This window comes from Mesoplodon bidens (genome assembly GCF_964165515.1).
Source record: "Mesoplodon bidens genome assembly, chromosome: 2".
Lineage (NCBI taxonomy): Eukaryota > Metazoa > Chordata > Mammalia > Artiodactyla > Ziphiidae > Mesoplodon > Mesoplodon bidens.
Genome location: NC_138177.1, coordinates 169,033,611 through 169,048,351, shown reverse-complemented (window position 1 = coordinate 169,048,351; position 14,741 = coordinate 169,033,611). Strand labels below are relative to the sequence as shown.

At 46.9% G+C, this 14,741-nt stretch overlaps 2 protein-coding genes across 4 annotated transcripts in view; one reads left to right on the top strand and one right to left on the bottom strand.

Annotated features, from left to right (window-relative positions):
• Positions 1–7,126, top strand: part of KDM1A (lysine demethylase 1A) — a 64,460-nt gene extending 57,334 nt beyond the window's left edge. For both annotated transcript variants that reach the window (XM_081226049.1, XM_081226048.1), the window contains 6 exons: positions 446–578; positions 2,378–2,565; positions 2,981–3,095; positions 4,792–4,919; positions 5,617–5,763; positions 6,619–7,126. In XM_081226049.1, coding sequence (XP_081082175.1) covers positions 446–578; positions 2,378–2,565; positions 2,981–3,095; positions 4,792–4,919; positions 5,617–5,763; positions 6,619–6,804 — 897 coding nt within the window. In that variant the 3' untranslated portion in view covers positions 6,805–7,126. The remainder of the gene's footprint in view (positions 1–445; positions 579–2,377; positions 2,566–2,980; positions 3,096–4,791; positions 4,920–5,616; positions 5,764–6,618) is intronic.
• A 1,749-nt stretch (positions 7,127–8,875) lies between these two features.
• LUZP1 (leucine zipper protein 1) overlaps positions 8,876–14,741 on the bottom strand; it is an 81,605-nt gene continuing 75,739 nt past the window's right edge. For both annotated transcript variants that reach the window (XM_081224450.1, XM_081224449.1), the window contains one exon: positions 8,876–12,866. In XM_081224450.1, the coding sequence (XP_081080576.1) occupies positions 12,711–12,866 (156 nt within the window). In that variant the 3' untranslated portion in view covers positions 8,876–12,710. The remainder of the gene's footprint in view (positions 12,867–14,741) is intronic.

Here is a 14,741-nt window from a genome sequence, read left to right as displayed (position 1 = left end):
GCTGTTATGTAGAAGAAAATGTAATTAGGATGGTGAATCTGATATCCTACCACATCTATAGTGCATACAAAAGCCAAACAAACTTTTATGGTATCGTCTGAATTTACTGAATAAGCTTCCTTCCCTCTCCTGCCTGCCATGGGTAGTCTGGACTTGGTGGTGTAGGACTGTGATGATAAAAAGTCTATCACAGAAAAAAAGAAACTGCCCTAATCTCACTGCCCAGAGATAGCCATTAGCGACATTGTGGCATTTTTTCCGTTTTCCCTGTAGTTTCCTGGGGCAGCTGTAGTGGAAGACTGAGTGATTATTCTTTAATTTCTGTCATAGAATATTGACTTTCCACAAGCTGGTGTTTTTTCAGTGTTATTTTATAGGACTGAATATAAATGGCATAAGTTAGATTAAGAAAGTGTGAAAATATGTCCTTTTCTGTCTTCTTTAGGATGATGACTTTGAGTTTACTGGCAGCCACCTGACAGTGAGGAATGGCTACTCATGTGTGCCTGTGGCTTTAGCAGAAGGCCTGGACATTAAACTGAATACAGCAGTTCGGCAGGTTCGCTACACAGCTTCAGGTACGTCTTTACTGGTAAGATAAATCTCTTACTTTGAAACATGGTACTGATCTTTTGTTGAGTTTGACCTACAGAAAAAATTTTAGGTACATTTTCTGATAGAATGTCTCATAAACTATGATGCCTGAATTTAAAATTTTGCATTTACAAAAGTACTGAGGCTGTAGAGCCTTTAGAGGCTCTGACCCCATCATAGTATAAACCAGGAAATTGGGGCAATTTTTAGAGTCTCCAGTTTGTGCATATTAGTTTGGTATTATAGTAAACAGCCAGGGAGTTTGGATCTAATTTTGCTAAGTATGCTCTTAAATAGGATTTGGGCCCCTAGGGCTCCAGTGGGACCCACCCCTTGTATTTCACCATCTGCATCTTGGTTTTTGGCTTTTCCTATTCAGGTGGGCTAACTGCTTAGGCTGGTTTCTCATTCTGGGAGCAGTTTTGCTGATAGGTTGATTTCAGAGATGGAATTGCCCTGTGATTCCTATGGCAGTAGGCTCTGTGCTCATTATTGCTGCTTTCAGAGTACATTTCACATGGAGTGCAGAGAGCCCATCATCCACCCACCTTAGGAATTAATAGTCTTGAACTCCTTAAGAAAGCTAGTCATCCCCCCCTCTCTAAGGGCTCTCATGACCAGTGGAGATGTGGCCACCAGTCTTGCCCTCCATGGCCTCTTTTCTAGAGTTGCTGAGATCACCACAGATAATTTTTTTAACAACCAGTGAAACAGTTTGGGTTTTTTGGTTTTGGTTTTTGTTTTTCAGTATGCAGGCCTCTCACTGTTTTGGCCTCTCCCGTTGCGGAGCACAGGCTCCAGACGCGCAGGCTCAGCGGCCATGGCTCACGGGCCTAGCCGCTCCGCGGCATGTGGGATCATCCTGGACCGGGGCACAAACCCATGTCCCCTGCGTCGGCATGAGGACTCTCAACCACTGCGCCACCAGGGAAGCCCCTAGTGAAACAGTTTTTTATTTTAGTTTTCCCTTCAGAGGCAGCTTCTAGCTGCTGGTGTTGAGAAGATCTACAGCCTTAAATAGCCATTTGCAGGCAGGTGGAGAACAGTGAGACTAGCTTTTGTGTCATTTTCCCTAGTTCTGTGGCCACAGAAAATGGGCATGTATGGAGCTCTCATACTTATTTTGAGCTATCTATGTATTTTTCAGAAATTATGTAAAGAGGCATTTACTGAAGGAAAAATTGAACACAAATGAGGGAAAATGACATTAACTTACTTTCAGTACCTTTTCTGTGGTCAGCTTTGAGCTCATTCACATCCTGGCAAGCTAAGCATCACTGTGTATTCTCAAGGATAGCATGCTCTGTGGTTTTAGGCTGCATCCCTTAGATCGGCACCACAGGCTTCTGATATCATTCTTCTTTTGGTCCTTAGTGAGCACCTAACCTCAGTGGAGAGATATTGGTTCTATCAGGATAGGCATTTTACTCTTAATTATGGTCTAAATTTACTTAACTTTGGTATATGATAAGGTCCTATTATTAGTCCAAAAGATCCCCAGTGTATCAGTCGGGAAGGTGGGGTAGTATGGTGGTAGAGATCGAGAACTCTGAAGTTGACTGTTGGGTTTAAATCCTGGCACTTGGTACATGTATGGCCTTAGACAAGTTACTTCACCTCTGCCTCAGTTTTCTTTTGTAGAAAATGAGCAGAACTGACTTCACAGACTTGTAGTAAGAATTAACTGAGGTAGCATGTAGATTCTACTGTGCGCTAAATGTTCAATACCCTTGTCAGTCTCATCCTTATCACCAATAAAGCCTCCTTCCTCTCACCTGTGTAGGATGTGAAGTGATAGCTGTGAATACCCGCTCCACGAGCCAGACGTTTATTTATAAGTGTGATGCAGTTCTCTGTACCCTTCCCTTGGGTGTGTTGAAGCAGCAGCCACCAGCTGTTCAGTTTGTGCCACCTCTTCCTGAGTGGAAAACATCTGCAGTCCAAAGGATGGGATTTGGCAACCTCAACAAGGTAACTTGCCCTAGGTACCTCTCTACATACGCAGTGTACAAATACCAGTCTGATTGCCCTCCACTTAGAGAGGAGAGAGGTTTGCGTTTTTTAACATTTTGCTGTGCTCTCAACTCTGATGCCAGGGTGAGGCCTGTCAGTTCATTCACTTTAGTACGTAATTATATATAAGGTATCCATGAGGACTGTCTTCTGGGGTCACTTCTCAAACCCAAGCCTATAAAAAGAGAGTGCTAAATGTCTTCCTAAGTAGTACATTTATAATGGGGATTTCTAGGCTTATACTGAGAGTAGATTAGAAGGAACTTATTTAGTAAGGTCTGAGGAAGAAGTACTTCCTGTTGAGGCACAGCTGTGCTTAAAGCCATCTTCTCTGAGTGCTGTCACCAGCTTATATGCTCCTTTTTTACAATAGGTCGTGTTGTGTTTTGACCGCGTATTCTGGGATCCAAGTGTCAATTTGTTCGGACATGTTGGCAGTACGACTGCCAGCAGGGGTGAGCTCTTCCTCTTCTGGAACCTCTATAAAGGTAATGGCTTTCTAGTTTTAATCTTTTTACACCCTTATAGGAATAGAGAATTAGGAATATTATACCTGCCTTCAAGGAGCTCACAACCTTAGTGGGGGATACAGTAAGGAGGCTGGCAGCCTCAGAATGGGGCAGGAAGTAGAGGAGTGAGAGTGAAAGCCCAGGGCACTGCAAGAGAAGACAGAGAAGAAGAAATCAGCTCAGCCAGGGGGCCAGGCCCAGGGAAGCTTCCTGGAAAGGGAAACTTGTATTCCTCATTCTCAGACTTTTGTATCTGACTTGCCCCTGAATCTTTGATCACTTTCCCTAGAATGTATTTATCAACCTCCTACCTCCTGTTTTACATTCTTCTGTAATTGGGTTGCTCTTAGTTCTATATGGAGCTTTTTTTTTAAAAGAGGTATATTTAGGTCTTACCTCATTCCAAGAAAAGGATGTAAGACATTCTCCTTTGCAGCAGTCCGGAGGCCTGGCCTTGACAGTGCAGACACATCAGTTAACCGGTTGGACGGACACGTGGTTCTTCCCATCACTCCTCATTGTCTGGCACTGAACATCCTTCACATGGCCAGGGCCACTGACTCCTTAGAGGAGCCATGTGCTCCCTGAGCACGTTGTTTCCAACAACAGCTGAGCGCTCTTTCTCTCTCCTGATCTAGGCCATCAAGTCCTGTCAGGGCCTCACTCTCTCTCTCAGACCTGTTTACGTCTTTCCCACTGCCTACCTCCCAGTCCAGGCCACTCTTACCTCATACCTGTTCAACTGCCAGTAGCCACTGACTGCTATCCCCACTTCTTTCTTTTGATGGCTTTCATTATCGTGGCCATCATGAAGGCTGAATCATCTAACCCTTCTTTTCTACTCGGCTTCTTCATTGTCCATGCCCTCCCCAGCCTCCAGGCACATTTGTCCGCCCTCCTGGAATCCTAAAATGTACCATGCTGTCTTCTCCTTTGGGGCCTCGGCATTGTGCTGTGCCCTGGGCCTGGGGCGCCTTTATTTTCCTCCTTCTCTTCCTTCCCAACGTGGCATACTCTACGCAGCTTCAGGGCTTGGCCCAAGTGTCACTATGTCAAAGAGACTTTCCAGGACACATGTATTCCCACTGCCTCAAATGAAATTATGTCCTTGTATTCTTTTCTCTGTATTCTGTGTTTTCATAGCTTTTATCACAGTTCGTAATTACCTCTATGATTATTTTTGTTGTTGTTGATCTTTGGAGTATATAGTCTAGTTTATAGTTTTTATATCCCTAGCATCTAGTACTGTGGCTATCACATAAGCCTGTTGCACACAGAGTCACGAAATGGGTGAGTAAGGGTGATGATGAGTATGGAAGGGCCTGGGATGACAGCTAAGAGGATGCAGCCCTGGTCATGGAGATGTCTCAGAATTCTGTGCCTAAATATAGGGACACTGGATAGCAAGATCTGAAGTTACATCTTCAGGACTTCTGTATTCTGCCAGGTTATAAGCAGTGAAGTACATGAGTCACACTTCACTGTGGTTTGCCAGCACCCTTCTGGGGATAGGATTCAAGTTGCTGGCTCAGAAACATGTGTCTAGCATGAGTGGTGCATGTCTGTCTATTGGTCATCAGATTTCAAACAGCCAAGAGTGATGTGAGACCTGATAAGGAGGTACTTGAGAAAAGTCTGTAGGAAAACCCTGGAATTGTCCTTTCTGTTTCTCTAGCTCCAATACTATTGGCACTAGTGGCAGGAGAAGCTGCTGGCATCATGGAAAACATAAGTGATGATGTGATTGTTGGCCGATGCCTGGCCATTCTCAAAGGGATTTTTGGTAGCAGTGCAGTGCCCCAGGTAAGTAAGTAAGGGGCGGGGGCAGGTGAGGATCTGGGGTTTAGACTAAAGCAGGGTTTGATGTATCTCGAGTTGCAGCATAGATTCTTGGTCAGGACAGTTTCAGCCAGAATTGTGTGCTGGGTTTACATTAATGCTAATGTTTAGAGTTCATGCCCTACGTATGGGATTGAGAAAAGCCCCCAGTACATGGGCCAGGGGATTGAGAAGGCTATTTGCCGCATTTCTTTGCTTGTGTTGTCTGTTGTCTCTACTTGTGGAATCATCCCCACCCCCAATTCCCCAACCACCTTTCAGACCAAGTGGCCAACTCCCCAAGGGAAGTCTCAAGAGAATCTCTTGGTACTTTTTTCTGTTATTCTTTCTCTAGGTCCACTGAACACTTTTAAATTAAGCCCCTTATGATTCCTTTGAGAGAAGGCATATTAATGCTTCATGTGAATTTTAAAAGGGAATAGAGATCAATCCCTGGGTAGATCTCTGGATTCATAGCTAAGAAGGCAATCTGGAGGCTTCCTTGCAGCCTGAAGGCATTTTTTTTATTTTATAGCAGCGGCATTCATCACTTGGCTAACTCTCGCGTCTGTTGCCTTTCTCTCTCTTGTATCCCCACCCATCACAGCTTTTCCACCTTTCAGAAATGACTGATTTGTCCTTGGTGTCCAGTAATAACTTCCACTCATGGTTTCTCCTTTAGCCCAAGGAAACAGTGGTGTCTCGCTGGCGTGCTGATCCCTGGGCCCGGGGCTCCTATTCCTATGTAGCCGCAGGATCATCTGGAAATGACTATGACTTAATGGCTCAGCCAATCACTCCTGGCCCCTCAATTCCAGGTGCCCCCCAGGTGAGAAACTGGCAAACTATACCTGGGCTTATTTGGAAACAGGCCAGTATCCCAGGATTTCAGGGTAAAAATAGTGCCACTGGTTTTCTTTTTAGATTTTAGTCAGTCTTAGACCCTTGGACCCTTTCAGATAACCAAGAGCAGAGGGAAAGGGAAGAGCAATATTGTTTGTGTCTAATTCGTTACATGTTGGCCTCGTCAGTCCAGACAGTCTGTGTTCAGAACGCAAGAGTCCAGAGTAAAAACCAATTACTTTTTCCTTATTCAGATTTTTGTTCCTAAAAAACAAGAACAAAACCATCTTTAATTGTGCCCCATTTTGTACTGGCTCGTAGGATTGTTGCAGGATCCCAATTACTTCGGGGCCTCCAGGACATGCCCCTGAGAAATAACCTAACGTCTTTATGAGTAGTCAGGGTTTCTCAGGACCCTGTGGTAAGTAAGGCCTGCTCTAAGCTGAGAGGCCAAACTGTTCCAGAATGAGAACAAGTGCTGTGTTCTCTCTGGTTCAGAGTAGTCGGGAACACACCTCTAGTAGGAGATACATTAGGCAAAGGAAGCTCTACCACTGGGTATCCCCCAGAATTAAACCGATATATAAGCACAGATGCAGTTAAGCATCACCCTAGAACTAAGGCTGGGCTGAGTTTTATTGCCCCATTTCTACTTCTGTTTGTTCTAGGAAAATGCCTGCTGATAAGGGAGACCCTTTTTGGGAGAATGATGGACCAGTAATGGGGTGGGGAGGGCAGGTAGTGAGCCCTCAAAAGCCAACAGGAATTTGGCAGTTCAAACACAACAATAAGGTATATTTGCAGCCTGCTGATTTTCTCTAATTTTTTTTTCCTGCAATAGCCTATTCCACGACTCTTCTTTGCTGGAGAACATACAATCCGTAACTACCCAGCCACGGTCCATGGTGCTCTGCTGAGTGGGCTCAGAGAAGCAGGAAGGATTGCAGACCAGTTCTTGGGGGCCATGTATACCCTGCCTCGCCAGGCCACACCAGGCGTCCCTGCACAGCAGTCCCCGAGCATGTGAGATGGATGTGTTCTAAGGGAAGAGGCCGATGTGTTTGTGTCTTTTGCTGCATAAGCAAAGCTCTTCTAGCAATATTAGATTCCACTGAGAAACTCACCCTGGCATCTGGGCTCCAGATCAACTGCTAGAGCTCCTGGTGGTCAGGTGGCCAAGGAGGTTGCCTCCTTTAAGTGACTTAGAGCTAGGGAGGCACTTGTCCATTAGTGTGGGAGTGTGTGTTCTTCATTAGGACTGAGGCAAGCAAGTGCTGCGAGAGAACATCTTAGTCTCTTTGTGTGTGGTGGTTTTTTATATTTTGAGAATAAAACTTCATAGAAAATTAGTCTTATCTTTTTGTTTCCCCTTAGGTTTTGAGTTATATGTAAGGCAGGGGTGTTACTCCTTTGAAAATGCCAGTTTTTATCCATGTTTAAATAAAGAGGATGTTTATATAAAGGAGAAAATGGTTTGGTCTGGTCAGAAGACAGGATTGAGGGGGGTTCCCACAGAAGCAAAGGGCTTCCTGGTCTGTGGGGCTAGACTTCCCCATTGGGATTGTGGGGTGACCATGTGCCAGGGGTAGGAAGCTGCAGGTCAAGCATATGGATATTAGGAAACTGAATGAATTTTCAAGATAAGACACAAGCCTTGACACAAAGTTTGGGTGGGCCTCTGGCAGACCATTCTGGCTTTATTCCCCTAGATTCCCTCCATGGGTATGTGCTAACTTTCCACTTCTGTCCAAGGTATTGATATAAAAGTTTAAGGAGATCAAGGGCTTAGGTAACATAGTGGAAATTTCCTGTTGCTGCTGTAACAAATTATCATAGCAGACTCTGAAGGAAGATTCCATTTCCTTGCCTCTTTCAGCTTCTAGTGACTGTATTCCTTGGCTTGTGGCCCCTTCCTCCATCTTAAAAGCACATTACTCCAATCCCTGCTTCCATCATCACCTTCTCTTGTTCCGTAGTCAGATCTTATTCTCCCTCTTATAAGGATACTAGTGATTTCATTTAAGGCCCACCCAGATCTCTCTCCCACCTCAAAATCCTTAATCACATTTGCAAAGTCCTTTCTGCCATGTAAGGCTAAAACATTTTTACAAAAAGGGAATGGTGCCTTTTTCTTCCAAAGGGTTCCTAACAGACTATGTTACTGTAAGTTATGTACATAATCTGCTTCTGGAAGTTGGATTTTACTCCCGTTAGTCAATTCTTCCCTATAATTAGTTTAAATGAGATTTTATTCTTAGTAAGATTTAAGGGACATTACATTGGTGGTCTGACTGGAAGATGAAGATGGAGAGGGCTTTTCCCCTTGTCCTGGCATGAGTGACAACCATGGGAAAAATTTGCACACCAGGATCAGGGCAAGTGGTGTAACTATGATGTAAAGGTGAGAAGAGCATGTAGTAGAAAGTATATTGACTTTGGACCACAACCTATATTTGAATCCTAGCTTTCCCATGAATATTGTTACCTCAGGAGGTTAGGGTGTCTGATCCAGTGGTATGTGGTCTTTGAAGAGTTTTTGTTTTTTAAATAAACGACATAGGCAGCTTGGGAGACAACACAGATGATGATTTGTTTGTTTGTTTGTTTTTTTGCGGTACGCGGGCCTCTCACTGTTGTGGCCTCTCCCGTTGCGGAGCACAGGCTCTGGATGCGCAGGCTCAGCGGCCATGGCTCACGGGCCCAGCCGCTCCATGGCACGTGGGATCTTCCCGGACCGGGGCACAAACCCGTGTCCCCTGCATCGGCAGGCGGACTCTCAACCACTGCGCCACCAGGGAAGCCCCAGATGATGGTTTTGTGTGTGTGTGTGTGTGTGTGTGATGAGAGAATAGCCTAAAAGTAAAATGTAGCAATGAAATAACTGCTATATGATTCTAAGTCCAGTTACATGAGTCCGAGGAAATGTCCTTTCCCAAGCCTCAGCTGTGTTTCCAGTCCTTAACGGCATCAGTAGTTGGCTGAGTATTTTCAGTAAATGTAAATGAAATATACTAGCTGCACCAGTGCATAGCAACAGCTGTACACAGAGATGACATCAAGAAAAATGGCATCACTGACTCACACTCACACAAAGCACATGGAAACTAGGGAGCTTTATTGGTTACATATTGTGCTGCAGAGCCAACAGACAGCATTAGAGCCAGAGGATACATGCAGACAGGCAGCTTCAACTATACACATGCACCCAAGGAGCCCTGAGTCACTGCTCATGGCTTTGCCCTGGTTTCCAGCGACAGGGTCTGGCCTCCTTGGTCCCATGCTTGGAGCAGGAATGTAGGAGAAGCTGCTGCACCTAGACTCCAAGGGGCAGGGGAGAGACCAGAGCACCTGCCTGAGCAAGTAGGTGTGGACCGACAGATACTGGTGTGTCCCCTAGCAAGGGGGCCTATAATGTAATAACAGTTTATTTGAGGGCTACTTCCCTAGCCCTCCCAATCTTTAAAATACAAAAAAAAAAAAAAAAAATAGACTTTATTCTCTTAAAAATACATTCCATTCAGTACATGTTCTGAGCTGTGAAGCAGCAGGAAAGTAGGGCCCCTCTCCTATGATCTTGGTTGTGAGGCTTTGAGGAGAGCCCTGTTGTTCCCCACCCTGGGGTATTTAAAAGGTAAAATCCCTAAAAGCAGCTCTTCCAAAGCGGTCTTGTCAGAGTAACGATAAACCCACACCAACAGAGGCAGCTGGGGACCCAGGGGCTGGGTCCCTGTCCCTTTACTGGGAAGTGGTAGCACATGGCACTAACCCCCTGAATACAAAGAACTAAACCTGCCCCAGGATGGCAGGTCCAAGGCCAGCACAGACGTGGGGGCATCACGTGCAGGCCCGCCTGTGGCCGAGGCTGGAATTCTTGGCCCCACTGCAAATCCCTGTGGCCCACCCGGCAACTGTTTCCTTGCTACGCAAAAGCAGAAACAGCCACGACTTCTCTGCCCACCGTCCCTGCAGCTTTCTCTGGTTGTTTCTAGTACCAGAGTGGTGAGAGACAGGCAGCGGCAGGCGGCGGAGACCAGCTCCTGGCACTGAGCCAGCTCTACTTTCTCCAGGCAAGCAGCTCTGGAGCGCCAGCTTCCAGACCTTACTAGGAACCCTCCCACACACCACACACCTGCCAGTAAAAGTCCGAGTTGGAGCCAAGCTGCAGAAGAGGCTGGTCATAAAAGTGGATTTGTTGGCTGGGACAGAGGGAATATTTGGCTTGACTAGACAACTATTCAACTACCAGGTCTCCCATTTGGAAGTTTGCTCCAGGACCCCTGATGGTGAGGCCTGGGTCCAGACGGCCACACCTAGGTTGCTTTTCAGAAACAGGCCTTCCAACTTTGGAATTTGACAGCCAGCCTTGCCAGCCATTTGAAGCCCAGAGGAACTGAGCCTCTAGCATTCACTTGCTATTACAAATATATTTTCTGCAATGCTGAGGACATTTAAAAATAAAATCTATTTTACAGCGGCTCTAGAAAGTGTGCAGATTAAGGAAACAATATTTATCCTGAAATAACTGTTAAAATCAAACCCTATTGCACTCAGATTTTAGGACAGCAGCCCCAGCAAAAGGGCACCATAGCTGTCCCTCTTCCACAGAGCATTCTGGGTGATGGCAGATGTTGGTGCTGCTAAAATGTGGAAAGATCCAGACTTTGGCACCAGGAGCTACAGCACCAGAATCCAGGGCTCCAACGCCCAAAAAGACAAGAATTACTGGCGAGATCTTTGTAGGCATCGTTTGGCGCCCTTCTGTTTCCACCAGCAACGAACCACAGACCTAATTTCCTATAGCCTCAGTTGACCGCCACAGGGGTCTGTTTCCTTTGGACTCTCAGGGTTGACAACCAGTTAAGAAGAATGGCAGGGAGGCTACAAGTGAGAGGTTGCAGCCTTGAGCCAATGACCCAGGAAAAGCAGCAGGAAGAGATTTTGAAAACAGCATCTTGAGTATCTGAGGCAGCAATGTGAAGAAAAGGCAAGCCACATGACAAATACCCTTAGAGTGGCAAAACTCCAGAAAATGGAAGTATGAGCAAAACACTCCTGCCCGTGAAAGTCAAGTAGGTGCTCCCCAAGCCTCCTCCAGGATCACCAAATCTGATGCAGACAAGGGAGGGGCAAACGCTGGTTCCCACCCTGAGCGGAGGCAGAGAAGATTCAAGAAGCACTGGAACAGGAGATACACACCTTGTGCTGTGGAAAGCACTGGGCTGTGTGGCACTGGGCAAGGTTGGTGTTGAAAAGGGCCGCAGAAACCACCTAACCTCACCCTTTCACTTTATAAACTGGAAAAGTGAGGCCAAGGGAACTTCTCTGAGTTCATCCTCATGACATTAAAACATGGGGAACTGGAAAAAATAAGGTCCAGAAAAACAAAGGCAATGGGAAGGACACATGTAAACCCATTTGGACAATACCTTCCTTCCACGAGTGAGAATCACCCCCCACAGGGAGGACACAGAAAAATCTTAGAATGCCAGATTTAGGATCCTTAGAGACCATCCATTTCAAAGAACTCATTTTACAGATGGGAAAACTGAGGCCCCAAGAGGACAATGACTTGCCCAAGGTCACATAGCAAGGAAGTACAAAGCCATGAAGAAAATTCAGCTTTCCTGACTTCCACTCTAATGCTCTTTCACTATGAAGGAACAGTGTCTGCTTCATAAAGGTAGCCTTTGAAAGGGGATCCCTTCTTTGAACTGAGAGAAGGCTATAGAAAAAGCAGTGCCAAGAATGTACGGTTCTTTCCCCACGTGATTGGTATAAGGAATCGAATCAATTTTTCTTTATGTGGCTTCCTGAAAGGTTTGCTGCATTTTGAATTGTATGAATCTAGGGCCCTTGATGGGCACGTATTACCTTTCCTCCAATGAAGTCATCATAATGATAGCTGGTTTGCAGAAATCACGGGCCCACTTCTGTAGGAATGCATCAGCTTGGTAAAGTGCGATACCTCCTCCACGGGGGATGAGGAGGAGGAACAAAGTCCATGCCTTTCATGGAGCCATTGCTTTGTGGAGTGACTAAGGGGAAATCGCTTCTTCCTGTCTACTTCCCCCCGTGCTGGCGCTTCCTAGAAGGCAGAGTATGCTGGGTCAGGCCCAGGTAAGTCTGGGAGTATTCCAGAGGAGAGAGCAACGAAGTCAGCCTGAAGTCTCCAGCCACAGGAGAGGAGCAGGCAAGGCCAGCAGCATGTTGGTGCCCAGGGAAGGAGATGCATGAGGCTCGTGCCCTTCCAGGTGCCTTTGGAAGGTGAACAGAGAGCCGGGGTTGGTGTGGGGGTGGTGGGGGGGGTGGTGATGTCATTCCAGTAGGTGGGTACCCGCGTGCTCTGCCCCCAGGAAACAACGGTCAGCCCAGGGGCCAAGTCAGAGAAACTTCAACCTAAAGGGTAGTTCCATAAACCCCTGTAAAAGTCTGAGGAACTCCACAGGGGAAGAAATGGAACCCCCTAGATGGAGCTGATGGCTGGTGGGTGCATAGGCCCCTGGGGCAAATGAGGAGTGAACTGGATGTGGTGAGGAGACTAAGAAATCAGAACATGAACCACAGAAGGGGTTGCCCTATGACACAGAACCCACCAAGGAGCAGAGAAGAGATTTGGCTGCTGTTGTGTGGCGGGGATACAAGGGGTTTCTATGTCTTTCCTCGTTTGGGGGCCAGAGTGGCCCATCCTACCTGGGGGATGGGGACAGGGACAAGGAGAGAAGACTCATGCATCAGGAAAGGCTGGCCCTGGGTGACCATGTCCAGCTTGTAGTTTCTGATTCCCTCTGGCCAACTGGCAAAACAGGAGCCACAGCCTGGCTCTCTGCCAGTCTCCCAGCCAAGGCCTGGTTTCTAGCCGGGCTCCTTCACAGGGCAGGAAGGCGCAAGAGCTGAAAGCAGGAGCGGAGGAGACAGCAGACCGCACCGGCTGGCTCAGTTCTCCTCGGCACAGGGCCTGTTTGGCCGTAACCGTTCCTCAGCCCGGGATCGCCCAGGTTCGGGCAGCCCCGGCTTTGCAGACAGTTCAGACCTTTCGAGGGAGTTGTGCAGTCGCCTGTAGACACTGAGTGTGCAGTCGTCACCTTCCTCCTGTGCCAACAGATGACAAAAGTCAGCTGCAGAGAACAATACAGTGAACAATAAGACACCCTCACTCCCCACCCCAATGGCCCTCTCTAACAGAGGGAGATGGGGTGCAGACCGACCACTGCAGAACTGCAAAAGACTGGCCAATACCAAAGTTCCACCTACCAACTCCAAGCTGCTGAGAGCTCCTAGGGTAGACTGGGAGGCTCACAGCTGAACAGGAGCCCTAAAAAGGGACAGGACCGGGAACAGGGCCACTGGAGTGGGACCTCCAAGTAGGGGCCAGCATTACTGGAGTGTTGCACATGCAGGCTGCAGGCCTCTCAGGGTCAGAGCCATTTGCTCACTGGAGAGGCAGGGAAGTATGAAAAGGAAGCTGGACAGCTCTTACCCTACTTCCCACCTACAGACTACCAAAAAGCTCGTGTATACCTTTCCTACCATATCTCATCTCATATGTGCCCCACACTATATTTCTCAGACATCCACAGCTTCATCCAACTTTCTCTGCACTCCTCTTCTACCAGAATTCTGCCTTTTTAATGTTCTTGTTGCTCCTCCCCAGCTAATGCAGATCAAAGAATATAAGTATTACCTCAAGGTAAAAAAGGGCATTGGATTTAGAGACAAGAATCTTGGATTCAAATCTTAGCTCTTCCAGTAATTCACCTGGATGGCCTTGGTGAACAGACCCTTTGTGTCGCTGACCCTCAGTTTCTACATCTAAAGAATAGGGATAATATCCCCCCCACACACACCAGGGCTGTTGGAGAGACTGAATAAGATAGCGGGTGGGGAAGTGCTTTAAAGTACCCTGTAAGGACTCAGGGCTTTTCAACTTAACACACAGTCACCACCTGCCTTTTAAAAGAAAGGAACAGGGACTTCCCTGGTAGTCCAGTGGTTAAGAATCCGCCTTCCAATGCAGGGGGCGCAGGTTCGATCCCTGGTTGGGGAACTAAGATCCCACGTGCCATGGGGCAACTAAGCCTGCACGCTCTAGAGCCTGCGCACCTCAACTAGAGAGAAGCCCACATGCCGCAACGAAAGGTCCCGCATGCCGCAACTAAGACCTGACGCAGCCAAAAATAAATAAATATTTAAACAAATAATAAAAGAAGGGAACAATCTCTAGGTCAAAAACATCTTTCTTCATCACAGGACTCACATCTAAAAGACACTCCTGGGGGCTTCCCCTTCAAATGTTGTTCTGGCACTCTGACCCTCATATAAGGAGAGATTCTAGATTTGTCTATCCAGTAACAAGCCACACTGAACCAGCCCTGCCTTCAGACTGATGACATAATGGGCTAGACAGGTGTCTGGGACAAAAAGGGATGCTCGGGCATAAAGCTTATCCAAGTAGGCCCAGTGTAAGCCCCAGCTCTCCTCAGCCCCTACATGCCAGCAGCTGGCAAAGATCTGTCTAAACTGAGGCAGCCAAAGAACTCATTTCCTTGGCTCCATCTCTGCTCTACAGAAAGCCACTGTGCTTCCTCTTTTTACCCAGAACCTCCCAACAGCTGCAGCTGATTCTTGTGCTTCTAGGTACTGCTCTGTGGGGCTATAAGGGGAGCTCCTTTGGCGACCCTGGCAAACCAAGAGAACAGAGGCCACATCTCTCTCCTTTTTTGTAGCCTTCATATGTGAAGGCAAAATGAAGGAGACAAATTGGGGAAAAGCCTTTGGAAATTCATGCTGCTCTCTGCCAAATACCTTCTTCAAGGTACTTCATTCTTCTTTAAGGCCAAATCCACCTTATTTTCAACAGTTCTCTGAACTACCCAGTTCTACTCAATGTTTCCCAGCCTCACAGTCTCCATAATCCTGAGTCACACAGGCCAGGGCAGAGGGGAACAAAAAAGAAAGTAAAAGAGA